This window comes from Sycon ciliatum, chromosome 8 (genome assembly GCF_964019385.1).
Source record: "Sycon ciliatum chromosome 8, ocSycCili1.1, whole genome shotgun sequence".
Classification (NCBI taxonomy): domain Eukaryota; kingdom Metazoa; phylum Porifera; class Calcarea; order Leucosolenida; family Sycettidae; genus Sycon; species Sycon ciliatum.
In genome coordinates, this window is record NC_088650.1 from 25,644,898 (window position 1) to 25,661,246 (window position 16,349).

The following is a 16,349-nucleotide window of genomic DNA, read 5'->3' on the forward strand; positions in this document are numbered from 1 at the left end:
TGCAGAAAGCCAGGTTATTTTTTTTCCTCTCTAGCTTGTCCTAACCTGTAAGTAGACCTACTACGTTAGCCGACAGCATGGATCTTTCTAGACAGCAAGTCGAGGCCATCTCAGAGGCCACAGCAGCGGCAGTAGCGTCTGCTCTAAGCAATGCGCGCTCGGGCGCGGAGAATCGGCCTTCAGCGAACCACGCAGGTACGGACTATCATGATGTGCATGCCGAGTTGTTGGTAGGCGCCAAACTACCCGCTGGGGTGGCGCACGTGTCAGGGGAAACGATAAGAAAAATACTGAGGGTAGAATTTGTGGAGCTGGCCACACTGCTTCCTTCCCGGTCCGCCCACACGGAGCCTGAAGCCAAACGCTTCAAAATTAACCAAACGGAGGGCAACGAGATTGTCCTGGCAAGTGCTACTTCCAGCAAGCGCAAGATAGAATCGCTGATCGACTGGGTCGAGGCTTGGTCAATTTTCAGTACTATTGTGACATGCAACATGCCGGATACTGCAAATGGGCTCATGCAGCATCAGCTGAGGGTGGTCCAGGCTGCCCAAAAGTATCGTCTGGCGGCAGTCCTGGAGTTTGACACCCGGGTCAGACAGGCAATTGCCAAGGACTCCTCACGGTCCATTGGCGTCATGGACACAGAATTGTTTACCCAATGCTTCACCGGCCACGCACTCCCGGTCTGCAACAAGTGCCATAAGACCGGCCACGTGACATCCTCCTGTTTTGCAGGGCGCAGAGACACAGCTAGTTTTCGTGGCTCCCAACCAGCGAAAGGCGGTCAGGACCAACCCGTCTGCAGGCGGTTCAACACTGGGTCCTGCTCCTTCACTGAATGCAAATACAAACATGTATGCTCATTCTGCGGAGGCTCCCACGCAGCAGCCAGCTGCCCAGCCCGCCAATCGGCCTAACCCGCCACATGCCCGCCAGCCTGCCGTCGTTCACTCATGCATTCCCCAGACACCACACACACCCATCAACATACACGAACTGGAGACAGAGCTCCAATCTCACCCTGACAGCCACCTGGTACAATCCGTCCTGTCCGACCTGCGGCATGGATGCCGGCTCGGGTTCACGGGCAACCGGGAGCACTCAGCCATCGCCAGTAATCTGTCGTCAGCTCACAGGTTCCCCTCAGTAGTGAGCGAATACCTGGCCAAGGAATGCACCTTACTACACACTTGTGGTCCTTTTGACCAACCACCATTTCTGCCCTTCCGTACCTCAGGCATAGGAGTCGTGCCCAAGAAGTCCGGAGGTCATCGGCTGATCCTCCACCTGTCCGCGCCAGCCAACAACAGTATCAACGACTTCATCAACCAAGAGGACCGCACCTTCAAGATGATATCAGTTGACAACATCTGCGATCATGTCAAACGCGTCGGGCCGGGAGCGTTACTAACAAAGGTCGACCTCCGGCATGCCTTCCGTCTGATCCCAGTCCACCCGGATGATTGGCCCCTCCTGGGCATGTGCTGGGGCGGAAAGTTCTACTTTGACACCGTGCTACCGTTTGGCCTGCGCTCGTCGCCTTTTCTGTTTAACAGGTTTGCCGATCTGCTCGCTTGGATCCTGCGCGTCCAGTATTCGATACCATATCTTGAGCATTACTTGGACGATTACATCAACGTATCCCTCCCAGCCAACGACATCCCAAGATCGACCGCAGCAGTGCACAAGGCCACCATTCTGCAAGTACTCGACAATCTCGGCGTCCCGGTCGCCGAAGGCCCCGACAAGGTGGCAGGCCCAGCCACGTCGCTATCAGTCCTCGGGCTAGAAATCGATACCGTGGCCATGGAAATCCGTCTCCCGGCCGAGAAACTCCGGGACTTACAGGAGCGGCTTGACCGTTGGCAGCTCAGAGCCAGTTGCAGGAAGCGGGAACTTCTATCCCTGATCGGACTCCTTAGCTTCGCCGCGAAAGTGGTCGCAGCAGGGCGCACTTTCGTCCGACGACTCATTGACCTGTCTGCAGGGGACGCACACCCCGATGAGTCTGTGCAACTGTCAGAGGACGCCCAGGCCGACATTCAGTGGTGGCGGGATATGCTACCTTCCTGGAACGGGCGGGCGCTGATTCGTGATTACCGTTGGTCTCAGTCCCCGGACCTGGAGCTTTTCACAGACGCTTCAGGCCATGGTCACGGCGGCTACTTCAAAGGCGAGTGGTTCACTGGCACGTGGGCCGAAGCCCAAACCAAGCCACCACGTACATCCATCATCTGGAGGGAAATGTTCCCCGTAGCGACGGCTTGCGCGCTCTGGGGCCCCAAGTGGTCCGGGAAGAAAATCCTACTACACTGCGACAACAAGGCGGTCGGGGTAGTCTGGAAATCCGGAACCTGCCGCAATCCAGCGGTGATGGAATTAATTCGCTTCAGTCTCCGCATGGCAGCAGAACAGAACTTCATCTTGCTGATCACCCACATCGCGGGCACGGACAACTCTATCGCAGATGCGCTGTCACGCGGCCAAGGAGCGCGTTTCCGCTCGTTGGCGCCCCACGCAAACACCGGACCCTGCCCGGTCCCGAACCGCGTGCCAGGCGGGAACAATTGACCACGGCAGTGCTCTGGCTGTACTTCCCCATAATCAATGCCTGCCTCCCACTCCCTCGCTTGCTCTCTTCACCGCTTGGCTTTCAACGATTGTTTTGGCTCCCCTATAGCTCAGGCGCACTGGCCGGCAGGCACACACACATACACACGCGCACACACCCACACACACACCCCCACACACACACATACACTCTCTCTCTCTCTCTCTCTCTCTCTCTCTCTCTCTCTCTCTCTCTCTCTCTCTCTCCTACCTCCTCACAAACCAACCCCGACTCTCCACCTTCAATAATAGCTCATTCCTCTCGCTACGTTTTGCACCCAGTATGGGCATGTGAGTTCCTTTTTGGCCGCGCGGCTTCGGCGGTAGTTGAACCCAGCGCTTTTTTTCCCCTGTTGTCATGGGGCGCTTGCAAAATCTGCTCTTTTGCTTGTGTCTTGTTGTACTTGAATTTTTTGTTTTGTTTTTTCTTGTTGGCGTTGCCGCCGGTATTGCGGCGGTTGTCTCGGTCGTTCAGACACCACCGCGTACCGCAGGGCGGCGGACAGTGCAGGCTTTGGCGGGCAAGCGACTTTGTCCTCGTTTATAAAAAAAAAAAAAAAAAAAAAAAAAAAAATTCATTAGCTTCACTCAGGCTACTGTGCGCGCGGTCATGCGGTGTTATCGGTGTTATCGGGTTGTACTAAGCGGTGTTATCGGGTTGTACTAAGCGGTGTTATCGGGTTGTACTAAGCGGTGTTATCGGGTTGTACTAAGCGGTGTTATCGGGTTGTACTAAGCGGTGTTATCGGGTTGTACTAAGCGGTGTTATCGGGTTGTACTAAGCGGTGTTATCGGGTTGTACTAAGCGGTGTTATCGGGTTGTACTAAGCGGTGTTATCGGGTTGTACTAAGCGGTGTTATCGGGTTGTACTAAGCGGTGTTATCGGGTTGTACTAAGCGGTGTTATCGGTGTTATCGGTGTTATCGGGTTGTACTAAGCGGTGTTATCGGGTTGTACTAAGCGGTGTTATCGGGTTGTACTAAGCGGTGTTATCGGTGTTATCGGTGTTATCGGGTTGTACTAAGCGGTGTTATCGGGTTGTACTAAGCGGTATTTAAGGCTGAATCCTACTGCGTTTAATGCATTGCCCACGGTCATTCTGTTTTGTCTGTTTTCAATTAACCACGGCAGGGGCAATTCCCCGTTGCGCTCGCTCAGGCGATGGCAGCTATACATGCAAACCCGGTTGTGCAATAGTAATAATAATACTAAAACGCAGGGTGCCCCCCTCCGGTTTGGCGCACGGCGGCATTGGCAGAGGCAGGGGCAGCACCCCTCGCCCACGCAGCGGCTGACCCAGCGGTTTTAATATGGCGGCTGACCCGGCGGTCTAACATGGCGGCTGACCCGGCGGTCCGTTATGGCGCTTAACCCGGCGGGCTAAGAAGGCGCTGACCCGGCGGTCTAATATAGCAGCTGACTCGGCGGTCTAATACGGCGCTTGCCCGGCGGCTCAATACATGCGGCGCGGCGGACCCGGCGGTCGAATACGGCGGTTGACCCCGCGGTTTGAAATGGCGACCCGGCGGTCCGGAAGGGCGGCTACGCTAGCAAATGCAGGGGCGGCTCCCCTTTCAGCTTGTTGAGTGTGCCGGTATCGGCATAGGCGGGGGCATTGCCCCTCGCCTGGGCGGCGGTAGTCCCGGCAGCTATGCGGGCGAACGGAGGGCAGCCCCCCCCCCCCCCCCCCCCCCTAGGGGCTTCGCATGCGCACAACAGTACAGAAACATTTGCAAAAAGGGGCAGCTCCCCTCTGACCTCGGCGCGTTCGCAGCTGAGCAAACGTGCCCCACTCCCGTATTTTTTGGGATGCCCTGCAGGCGGGAGGTCGTCTCCGACTTTAAAAGGCAAAACAGAAGAATAACTGAGACAGTAATAGCCTTACGTATAACACAACAACCCTTCGGCTCTGTTGTCTGCTTGGCTGTCTGCGCCCAGGTACTCCCCTCGGGCGAACACTGTCGGCGGAAGCCGACAAGCTGGTGGCGCAGTCGGTTGCACCCAGCACCAGCAGGACCTACCAGCCAGGGATTAAGGCCTACCAGTCCTTCATGGCAAGGGCGTTGGCAGATCCCCTCAGGCCGACACAGGAGGATTTGGTTCGCTTTGCGGCACTGTCGGCCCACACACTGTCCGTCGGGACGGTTAAGGTGTACCTCGCGGGGGTCCGCTACTATCTGCTGACGAACGGTGCCTCTGTAGACCCCCTCAAGTCCCCCCGCCTGTCAGCACTGCTGAAGGGAGTAGAACGGTCCCAGTTCGGGAGGAAGCCCGAATCCTCGGCCTCCTCGTCGTCAGGGCTACGCCCAGTAGAGGCGCGCGATCTGCTAACCCTGAAGACGTGGATCGCCAGTACGCCACACTCCGCGTCTGACAAGGCGATGATGTGGGCTACCGTCGTGACGGCCTACAATGGTCTCCTTCGAGTGAGTGAGTACACGTCACGGCACTCGTCGCCCAGGCAAGGTACCAGGTCCCTGAGTAGGAGCTGCGTGTCCGTCCTGGAAAACGAGATCCAAATTACCCTCGGGGTAACCAAGACAACCCAGTTCGGCGGTGCGGGCACAGTTGTCCTCCACCGCAGGACAGACCCAGAAGTTTGCCCAGTAGAGGCCATCAAGCGATACGTCGCCGGCCGCAACTGGCCGGTCGGAGAGAGCGCATTCTTCATGTTCGACAACGGGGACCAGCTGACCAGCCGAGACGTGAACGCCTGGCTGGAGAAGGCTCTACCCGGGCGCGTCAGGAGCCACTCGCTACGGAAGGGTGGCGCTACGGAGCTGGCGGCCAGGAGGGCGCCAGAACGGCAGCTGCAGGCCGCCGGAAGGTGGTCAAGCTCAGCCTACAAGAGATATGTGCATACCCAATCAGGTATGCCATCCCAGGCCCACAGCGGCCGACAGAACTAGGAGTAGGGGATCGCGTGCGGTGAGGCTACCCCCAGTATTTTTGGGAGGCACGGCTTCATGTTAGAGCAGTAAATAGTAGGTAAGGACTCGGCTGAGTCAAGCTGGACTCAGCGGGTCATGCTTGGCATAATACAAGAAGCACGCTATCCCCAAACTGTTGAGTGCTTATTGTGTGAGAGTACATGAGGACGATCGGGGTTACGTGAGGGGGGAGTGATAAATGGAAGTTTCCGGAGGAGGAAACTGTAGTTATCACCAACCGTCACCGCGCTCAGCTCGGGCCGCATGCCGCGTGCGACCTGAGCTGGGCGCCCTGCTGGCCCTGGGCCAGCGACATATTTGGCACCCCTGTGTGCCGCCTACGGGATCCCAGCTACGACAAGCGCTCAAGGCGACATCGTCACCCCCAGGCTGGTCGCGTACGCGGCAGCCTGGCGCGCGACCTGCAAGGTCGCATGCGCATTTGGATCACGGAAGCGACACAGGCGCTTGGGCCGAAACCCGGGTTACATCAGGGAACCCTTCTGGGGCTCAGGCAGCTCGGTAGGTGTACCGTATACAGGTATGTGTAGGCGTAGTAGCAGGGAAAGATGCCTGCTGGAGGTGCAGCACCATCCGGAAGGCCTCACGGTCGAGTGGCCTTACACAACTGGCACTTCTTACTGTTGCAGCTTGCAGAAAGCCAGGTTATTTTTTTTTTCTTTCTTGCTTCTTCTCTTTTCCTGCTCGGAGGCACGGCTTCATGTTAGAGCAGTAAATAGTAGGTAAGGACTCGGCTGAGTCAAGCTGGACTCAGCGGGTCATGCTTGGCATAATACAAGAAGCACGCTATCCCCAAACTGTTGAGTGCTTATTGTGTGAGAGTACATGAGGACGATCGGGGTTACGTGAGGGGGGAGTGATAATTGATCTTTGCTAGAAGTTGAACGGGTCTTCAAGCCCTCACTGAACCTATGTGCCAGTCGATTGCATACATTTATATGATGATGTGTCCGTAATATACAATGTAGGGTAAGCAGCAGCATTTGGCCCTGTACAGGTGTTCCCGGCATCGTCCACCACACCACAACTGCGCTCTCCAGCGATGGTGGTGTGCTGTGGCAACGTGTCGAGGCCGGCTGGAGAACGCAGTTGTGGTGTGGTCGATGATGGTTACAAGTGTCAACCACACAACTAATTACAAAACAATCTGATTCCATAATATTTTGGCTGTTCAATTTTGGTTCAACCGGAACCCCCCTGTAGAGATCTCTGGATCCGCCCCTGCTCAGCGACACTCACCCACACACTGCAAAAATGAACCAGAAGCACTGGGCAAAACATGGAGCAAAGAAAGGCTTCGATATCAATCTGACAGGGTTGTCACTCACTCAGCTCATTCGCCTGATGTCAACGTGAACGATCCTGCAAAGCGATGCTGAGCTCATAGCCACAGAAAATGTGAAGGACTTGGTGAAAGCAGTGAAGCGAAGCTGAAGTAACTACCCTGGCAATATGGAAAACGTTTGCTGCTGCATATTTCGCTCGCTCAAAGGCGTCCGTGGAGAAAAGCGGTGACAATAATTATAGCAACAACTGGCACACTGGTAGCATAGCTGCTCACAACTAACCAGCTTAGGCTGGTAAAAAAACACGACCGATCGTACTCCTGAAGTAGGTCAAGCGCGTTTAAAAGTGTCGATACGAAATATTTGCGCTTCTGGAATGTGCGAAGTACTAGTCTACCCGCCAATGAGCGCTTCGTCGGCTGATAACAAAGGACGAATTCTACATTTTTGACTTGGGATATTCAATGACTCCTCAACCCATTTTGGGCCGCTATAAGCCATTCTGAGAACCTGGGATGTATCAGAGTAAAAACTAAAAAGTGTGAAGATAAGCGATAATTTTGCTTGGGCGGAGGAAGTAACATGGAAATTGTGGGCACAAATTCTGCGATCAAGTCCACCAACTAAACCAGATTTATCGAGATAGAGCAGAGCTCAAGCTGCCGTCCATGCCGTGGAATGTCTCAGTACTCCTTGTCAGTTTTGTGCTAGATTGTGCACGTCTGACTGTTCAAAATCTGGTTTAGTTGGTGGACTCGATCGCATAACTTGTGCCCACAATTTCCATGTTACAATAAACAGTTGTGCTAATCAGTGTTGATGTCACCCTCCACGAGCCCAATATTCACCACCTCCTTGCATAGAACCGAAATCCCATTCACTGCATCCATGTTTCCCTCGTGCCAGCCGCTTAGGAGCTGCATCTGCGCCTTGATCCAAGAGGGTGGTGGCGTTCCTGCGGATGCGGGAAACTGGGCCTTTGGCCGAGTCTCACGCGAACCGCGAAATTTTTTTTTTGTTTTTTTTTTGCATAGAACAGGAAATACTCCCGCTCACAAGGAGAACGTTGAAGCTGGTACTGCCATCAAAACTTCAAGTACACAATGTATACGCGCCAGACCACTACAGTACAGCGTCGGTACTTACATATGGCGGACAGACGTGTGGTTGAAGAAGGTGTTTTCAATTGACTTGGATGTGAACTTGGCATGATTCAACAAGCTGCACCAAAGGCAAAGACCCGGATAACGCAGTGAAAAAGGATTTGACCGTGGACACCCCAGAACATCACAGAAATACGAATACACCATTACACAGGTGTAAATGTCCATGTGCAGTTTCCTGTGTCTGGACTGTGCAGGCCCGGGTTATAAGCGCCAGTCTCCATTGGTGAACACACTATGATGCAGAAGCGAGCTGCAAGAAGCCAACATCAGCCGGACCTTGGCCGAAAATTCGATTGAAATCGCAACAGGTTTGCAACAAGGAGACCACTTTTGCTTGTGATGGTGAAGGGTTTCCCATGCTATGAGGTGACTGCAGTGGAGCTTGTGAACCGTTCAAATAATATAGATAATATGGATAAAAGTAAAGTGAGCGCACTCACACCACGAGAACAATGGAACAATATTTTTAAGATTTGAACGTCGTTTTCATGTGATTATCAGCAGAAATCATCTCCACGCTGAGTGTTGGACTACAACGGAAGGATATATATGGTATCATAAAGTGAACAATATTGGATTTACAACTAAAACCAGAAACACTAATATTCTAAAGCTAGTACTAAAAATGTCACGGTCTAGTACTAATGAAGGTGTTATTACATGGGGAGCGAGCGGAGCAGTGTGATAGCATGTGCAAATCGGAGAAGTGCAGGTGAGAAAGGTACATGTATGTAAGTGGGTATGTGGGTGTTGGTATGTTAGAAGTGAAGAGTGTGAGTGCTGTAACGAAGTGTGATGATGATTTCTGATGATAATCACATGAAAACGACGTTCAAATCTTAAAATATTGTTCCATTGTTCTCGTGGTATGAGTGTGCTCACTTTACTTTCATCCATATTAGGTTTCTTGTCTCCACGCCGACTTTTTAAATATAAATAAGCCGCTCAATGGATATAAATTATTTTACGGTTCTCATGAAAGTCAGTCAGACTGCCTTTGCCTACCCACATGAGTGCCACCAATCTGCATGGTCAAGGTGTACGAGTCGTCGACGTAGATGCAGTTCCGAAAGAGATGGGAGGTGATTGCAACGGACCCACCTGGCAAAACTGAAAAAACCCGCTAGCCGCATCCGCGTTACCCTCGTCCCAGGTGGCCAGTTCAGAATGTACCATGGGGCGCAGCTGAGTGGGAAATGGTCTGTCCACTTCCAAGTAGGACTTAAACCTGGTGCCCTCTGCATCTTACTCACGGTCTTAGAAAGGCCATCCTACTTTCCCCGCCCTCTACCCAATGTGCACAGCGACTGGAGCACCAATCCCAACTTGACGGAAGTGTGGGGTCGTTTCCGGCATTGGGAAGCACTCCAGTTCAAATCTTGAATCACAATGTTCTATTTGCAGTAGACTTAGCTTATTGGCACTCCACTGAGCTATGTGCAGCTTCACTTATTTACCAACTTTCCCGGGAACATGTGGTTGTTGGAAACAGGGAGACTCTTGAGGGTTTGGGCTTGCTCTACTGAATGCTCGTTGCAGTACTTTGGTGCGCACACCCTGTCTAAGCCCTACCCACGACTAGCACCGCTACAGCCACCGTCAACACTACACTCTGATAATGCCACTTACAGGTCGGTGAGCTCAGTGCACCCTTGCAGATTGTCAATCTCCCACAAGTCACTGAACGAGAAGTCACTGCAGTGAAGAACACGCAACAGGCAGATCAAAACAGGCTCGGAAAGTGCAGATCACACAACAAAGCCCCGAGGCTATGGCCACCGCAGTCCGCCAGACACGTGTGACCTAACACAGAATATTCCCTGAAGAGAGCCCGGCACTACACTGTATTATAGTGCAGCAGCCTCAGCAGCCTCAGCAGCCTCAGCAGCAGCATCAGCAGCAGCAGCAGCAGCAGCAGCAGCAGCATCAGCAGCCTCAGCAGCCTCAGCAGCATCAGCAGCAGCATCAGCAGCCTCAGCAGCCTCAGCAGCAGCAGCAGCAGCAGCAGCAGCAGCCTCAGCAGCCTCAGCAGCAGCATCAGCAGCAGCAGCATCAGCAGCCTCAGCAGCCTCAGCAGCAGCATCAGCAGCCTCAGCAGCAGCATCAGCAGCCTCAGCAGCATCAGCAGCAGCATCAGCAGCAGCATCAGCAGCCTCAGCAGCCTCAGCAGCAGCATCAGCAGCAGCAGCATCAGCAGCCTCAGCAGCCTCAGCAGCAGCATCAGCAGCAGCAGCATCAGCAGCCTCAGCAGCCTCAGCAGCTATTATGATCACACCAGAGCAGTTCAGGACAAGACAAAAGGGAAACTGTTGACTTCAGATCAAAGCTAGAACGCCGAACTAGAACGACAGAGAAGCTCAGCAGCACAACGGAAAAGCATGCGCGGCTGATACAACTTAGAGTAGAGGAGTAGAAAGATAATGATCTATCACGTGAGGTAGCTCACTAGTACGGATATCACATCCCTCCACCATTAGATGAGGAACACATAAGCAATAGTATGAGAAATGAGTTCACTATAATTTGTTCCTGATACGAGAAGCGAGTTCAATGTAACACACTAAGGAACTGCAAATATCAACAGAGAGCTGAACGCAAAACCCAGCAGGTCTGCAGTTACAAGTTCATACGATCAGGGGACTTCCTTGAGCGTGTAGACCTGCGCAGATTAGAGCTAGGAGAATTAACAGAGATAGCAGAAGACTGAGTAGAAGATTCCGCAGAAGGTGTCGCAGATGCAGAAGAGGATAGCGATGTTGATTCCACATCCTGGCGGCTGGCGGCAACCTCTGGCTGTGACGGCTGTGGTGATTCGGCATCTGCATGTGACGGCGGCTGTGCAGTTGCCAAAGTTGAAGTTGAAGTTGATGGTGGTGATGACCGGTCGGATATGCCTGCACTCTCGGGTAGCATTTCTCCTCCCTCGGACGGAAGACGGCGTCTAATGTGATCAGCATGGCGCTTCCATATGCAACCATCATCCAGACGTACAGTAAACGTGGCTGGACCAAGACATTCTTCCAGCACACCAGGCATCCATTTAGGTGTCGATGTGAAGTTAATCACCCAAACAGCATCACCACAACAGAGATCCGACGCCCGAGCTGTGCGACGGTCAACAGCAGCACCTTGCCTGTTCAAGACACGTGCTGATGTATCTGGAAACGTCAGGTCAAGACGAGAACGTGGCGTGCGGTTCATAAGCAGCTGAAATGGTGACTGGCCTGTTGTTGACTGAGGCGTTAAGCGATAATGAAACAGAAAGCGGTGTAACCGTGACGCTAGGTCTCCACCAGCACCTGACAATTTCTTCAAGCCGGATTTGACTGTTTGAACTGCTCGTTCAGCAAGACCGTTGCTTGCTGGGTGGTAGGGTGAAACCAAGGTATGCTTGATACCGTTACTTGAGCAGAATTGTTGAAACTCCGAGCTGGTGAACACTGAGCCATTATCCGAGACAAGCTGTTGCGGAAGACCATGTGTAGCGAAACACTCACGAAGCTTGCCAATGGTAGCTGTCGACGTAGCAGATGGAACGGCGTGCACGTCGATGTACTTGCTGTGGCTGTCGACGATCACAAGTAGCATCTTGCCTTCCACAGGGCCTGCATAATCAATGTGCAGTCGGGTCCAGGGTTTGCCTGGCCACTCCCAGGGATGCAATGGCTGTAGTGCTGGAGACTTCTGGGTTGCTTGACATGGCTCACAGCTGCGGACCTTGAGTTCAATTTCGGCATCGATCGATGGCCACCAGACGTAGCTGCGGGCGAGCGACTTCATTCTGGTTATGCCGGGATGGCTGAAATGTAACTCTTCCAGTAACTTTTCTCGGCCTTGGGGCGGAATGACAACGCGAGACCCCAACAGTAAGCACCCATCGATGATGGAGAGTTCACTTCGACGACGGTAGTACACTTGGTAATCACTATGCACGTCGTTAGGCCAGCCTTCCTGGACGTACTTAAGAACTAATGCAAGCACTGGATCACGGCGAGACCATTGCGCAACGCTCGATGATGTCACGGGAGTTCCGTCCAAAACAGTCATTGACAAAACTGTTTCAGCCGGCACGGGAACCTGGAATTCTGGCGTTGGTGCCGGCAGACGACTGAGACCATCAGCGTTTCCATTCGATTTGCCGGGCTTGTACTGTAGCTCATAGTCATAGTTGGCTAACATCAGCGCCCAACGCTGAATACGACCGCTGGCCATAGCAGGAACGGGCCGACACTCGCTGAACAAACCCAGCAGAGGTTTGTGGTCTGTTTGAAGAGTGAATGATTGGCCATACAGGTACTTGTGGAATCGCTTGACAGCGAAAACCATGGCGAGGCCTTCCTTCTCAATCTGTGCGTAGTTTCGTTCTGCTGACGACAGGGTACGCGATGCGAAGATTACCGGATGCTCCTCGCCATTGACAACATGCGACAAAACTGCACCAATGCCGTACGGTGAGGCATCACAGCTCACAATAATTGGTAGTTTAGGGTCGTAATGCACACGGACGGGTGAGTCAATGAGCAGCTTCTTGCTACTCTCGAATGCGGACTGTTGACGATGAGACCAGTCCCAACTCTTGGAAGACAATAGTTCATACAACGGAGCAAGTACTGAGCTCAGGTTAGGAATGAACTTGTGGTAGTAGTTGATTAGTCCAAGGTAGCTTCTCAGCTCTTGGACGTCGGTAGGAGCCCTTGCATCAATGACATCTTGCACTTTCTCCTTGGTGGGCTTAATTCCAAATGCATCGATGATGTGACCTAAGAATGTCACAGAGGACCTTGCAAATGAACATTTGGTGCGGTTCAAACGCAATCCAGCTGCGTTGAGACGTTCCAGAACCATGTTCAGATGTTTGTCGTGTTCTTCACGAGTTGTGCCAGAGACAAGGATGTCATCCAAGTAGATCACGACCATTGGTATTCCAGCTAGCAATTGGTCGAGCGTACGTTGAAATATGCTCGGGGCCGAAGACACACCAAAAGGCAGTCGGTTGTACACAAACAGTCCCTTCGTGGTGTTGATGGTGGTAAGAAGTTTAGACTGTTCATCCAGTGGTAATTGGAGATAAGCTTGACTGAGGTCCAGCTTGGTGAAGCAACAGCCATTAGCAAGTTTCACGTACAAATCCTCTATGTTCGGCAATGGGTACTTATCTGTCTTGGCTGCCTGGTTAACAGTGCACTTGTAATCACCACAGATGCGGACTTGGCCATTGCTCTTGAGAACTGGCACAATCGGTGCTGCCCACTCAGCGAATTCGACTGGCTGAATGACATTGTTGTCGACTAGTTTGTCCAGCTCCTTCTCCACGGCAGACTGTAGAGCATAAGGCACAGAGCGAGCTTTCAGGAAGCGAGGTCTAGCATTGCGGTCGACTGCAAGCTTGACACTGCCGTGCTTCCAGGTGCCTAGTCCGGGCTTGAAAACATCAGGATGCTTGCTCAGGAGATCACTGCTCAGATCTCCGGTGACATTGAAGACTCGGTTCCAGTTGAGCTTTAGCGTCTGCAGCGCGTCTCTACCCAACAGATTCGGACCAGAACCCTCGACGACAAACATGGTCAGCTGAGCCGAGTTCTTCGCATGACGGGCATTGCAGATGAGACGACCAATAACTGGTATGATCTTGCCAGCATACGACCTAAGGCTCGGCAGGTCATTCGTCTCCAGACTGGGGAGTTGCTGCTTGGTATCTTTCGACGCCAGTGTCTGGTACTCCGCTTTGTTGATTATTGTTACTGCCGCTCCGGTGTCTATCTCAAACACAACAGGGGTGCCAGCCAGACTCACACTACACATATAAGGATCCACGTTGGAACGCACATGACCAGAGCAACTGGTGTGGTGCAGCTCCGCGCTGTATTCCGCCGTCTGGTCAGGTGATGCGAACTCCGGGGCTCTCTGCTCGGAAAACTGATGCACAGCCTTCGACCGGCATACCTTTGCGAAATGATTCGACCTGCTGCAGGACTTGCACGTCTTGCCCCATGCTGGGCAATCCGAGCGGTTGTCGTGCCATTTCCCCCCGCATCCGCTACATTTGCGAACGGCCTTACTGGAAGGACTGGGCTGGTCACGACTTGATGGATGTCGCCTCTCCACTTTATGGACTTGGGGATGTTCAGGCTTGCTGAAGCTGCTGGCCCCGGCCATGGCTGCCACAGACGACATCGTGACTTCCACTGAACGTGCATAAGTAAGGAGGTCTGCCAACGACATGCTGCTCTCCATGAAAGCCTTTTCACGTACCTTCGACGACACACAGTGCTGTACGACCTGAGACTTTAGCTCTGTGTCCATATCTGCAAATTGACAGTGCTTGCCCAAACGCCTAAGACGAGTTACGTAGCTATCAAGGGTCTCCGACTGAGATTGTTTCTCACGACGGAACAAGTAGACCTCGTATTCCCTGTTGCGCTTCGGACTGAAGTGAGCCGTCAGAGCATCCTTCAAGTCGTCGTAACTTGTAATGCTACTGCTGTCAAAGGTGAGGTAGACGTCAAACACGTCCTCACCACCACCGTGCAAGAGTTGGGCTCTCTGCCGCTCGTCTTCCGTGATGTTTGCTGCAATCAAATAATTATCGAAACGAGCCAGCCATTTCTCCCAACGAGGGCCAACCGACTCAGGCGGTTCCAGATCAAACGGGTTCAATGATTTTACTGTGCTCATCGTGGCAGCTGAATCAAGGACTTCGTCGCCAAATATTATGATCACACCAGAGCAGTTCAGGACAAGACAAAAGGGAAACTGTTGACTTCAGATCAAAGCTAGAACGCCGAACTAGAACGACAGAGAAGCTCAGCAGCACAACGGAAAAGCATGCGCGGCTGATACAACTTAGAGTAGAGGAGTAGAAAGATAATGATCTATCACGTGAGGTAGCTCACTAGTACGGATATCACAGCAGCAGCATCAGCAGCCTCAGCAGCAGTATCAGCAGCCTCAGCAGCAGCAGCATCAGCAGCAGCATCAGCAGCCTCAGCAGCAGCCTCAGCAGCAGCATCAGCAGCAGCATCAGCAGCAGCCTCAGCAGCAGCATCAGCAGCAGCATCAGCAGCAGCCTCAGCAGCAGCCTCAGCAGCAGCCTCAGCAGCAGCATCAGCAGCCTCAGCAGCAGCATCAGCAGCCTCAGCAGCAGCCTCAGCAGCAGCCTCAGCAGCAGCATCAGCAGCCTCAGCAGCCTCAGCAGCAGCATCAGCAGCAGCATCAGCAGCATCAGCAGCAGCCTCAGCAGCAGCCTCAGCAGCAGCCTCAGCAGCAGCATCAGCAGCCTCAGCAGCAGCATCAGCAGCCTCAGCAGCAGCCTCAGCAGCAGCCTCAGCAGCAGCCTCAGCAGCCTCAGCAGCCTCAGCAGCAGCATCAGCAGCCTCAGCAGCCTCAGCAGCAGCCTCAGCAGCATCAGCAGCAGCAGCAGCCTCAGCAGCAGCATCAGCAGCAGCCTCAGCAGCAGCATCAGCAGCCTCAGCAGCCTCAGCAGCAGCATCAGCAGCCTCAGCAGCCTCAGCAGCCTCAGCAGCAGCATCAGCAGCCTCAGCAGCCTCAGCAGCAGCATCAGCAGCCTCAGCAGCCTCAGCAGCCTCAGCAGCAGAAATCAGCAGCAGCCTCAGCAGCCTCAGCAGCCTCAGCAGCAGCATCAGCAGCAGCCTCAGCAGACTCAGCAGCCTCAGCAGCAGCATCAGCAGCAGCATCAGCAGCCTCTGCAGCAGCCTCAGCAGCAGCCTCAGCAGCCTCTGCAGCAGCCTCAGCAGCAGCATCAGCAGCCTCTGCAGCAGCCTCAGCAGCAGCCTCAGCAGCCTCTGCAGCAGCCTCAGCAGCAGCCTCAGCAGCCTCAGCAGCAGCATCAGCAGCAGCCTCTGCAGCAGCCTCAGCAGCAGCCTCAGCAGCCTCAGCAGCAGCATCAGCAGCAGCCTCTGCAGCAGCCTCAGCAGCCTCAGCAGCAGCAGCAGCCTCAGCAGCCTCTGCAGCAGCCTCAGCAGCAGCCTCAGCAGCAGCATCAGCAGCATCAGCAGCCTCAGCACGCTCAGCAGTCTCAGCAGCAGCAGCATCAGCAGCCTCAGCAGCCTCAGCAGCAGCATCAGCAGCCTCAGCAGCCTCAGCAGCAGCCTCAGCAGCATCAGCAGCCTCAGCAGCATCAGCAGCAGCCTCAGCAGCATCAGCAGCAGCAGCAGCAGCAGCCTCAGCAGCCCCATCAGCCTCAGCACGCTCAGCACGCTATTCTAATACAGGTACTTCTTGACGCGTACCGGCTTCAGTGATTAGTATACACATACTTCAGAAGTAGCTGGTACACCGTATGTTTTCATGGTAAGCTATGCGCACACTCACA

At 53.6% G+C, this 16,349-nt stretch overlaps 2 protein-coding genes across 2 annotated transcripts in view; one reads left to right on the forward strand and one right to left on the reverse strand.

The window, feature by feature from the left end:
• LOC135822492 (leucine-rich repeat-containing G-protein coupled receptor 5-like) overlaps nucleotides 1-16,349 on the reverse strand; it is a gene marked incomplete in the record, with an annotated part of 43,767 nt that overhangs the window by 13,366 nt on the left and 14,052 nt on the right. Inside the window, 2 exon segments of the mRNA XM_065335267.1 lie at nucleotides 7,998-8,072; nucleotides 9,647-9,712. Coding sequence (XP_065191339.1) covers nucleotides 7,998-8,072; nucleotides 9,647-9,712 — 141 coding nt within the window.
• Nucleotides 14,919-15,860, forward strand: LOC135822956 (putative cyclin-dependent serine/threonine-protein kinase DDB_G0272797/DDB_G0274007; the record flags this gene model as incomplete). Its single annotated transcript, XM_065335796.1, has 1 exon — nucleotides 14,919-15,860. A coding segment is annotated over one exon (942 nt), but the record flags the coding sequence as incomplete, so codon positions are not given.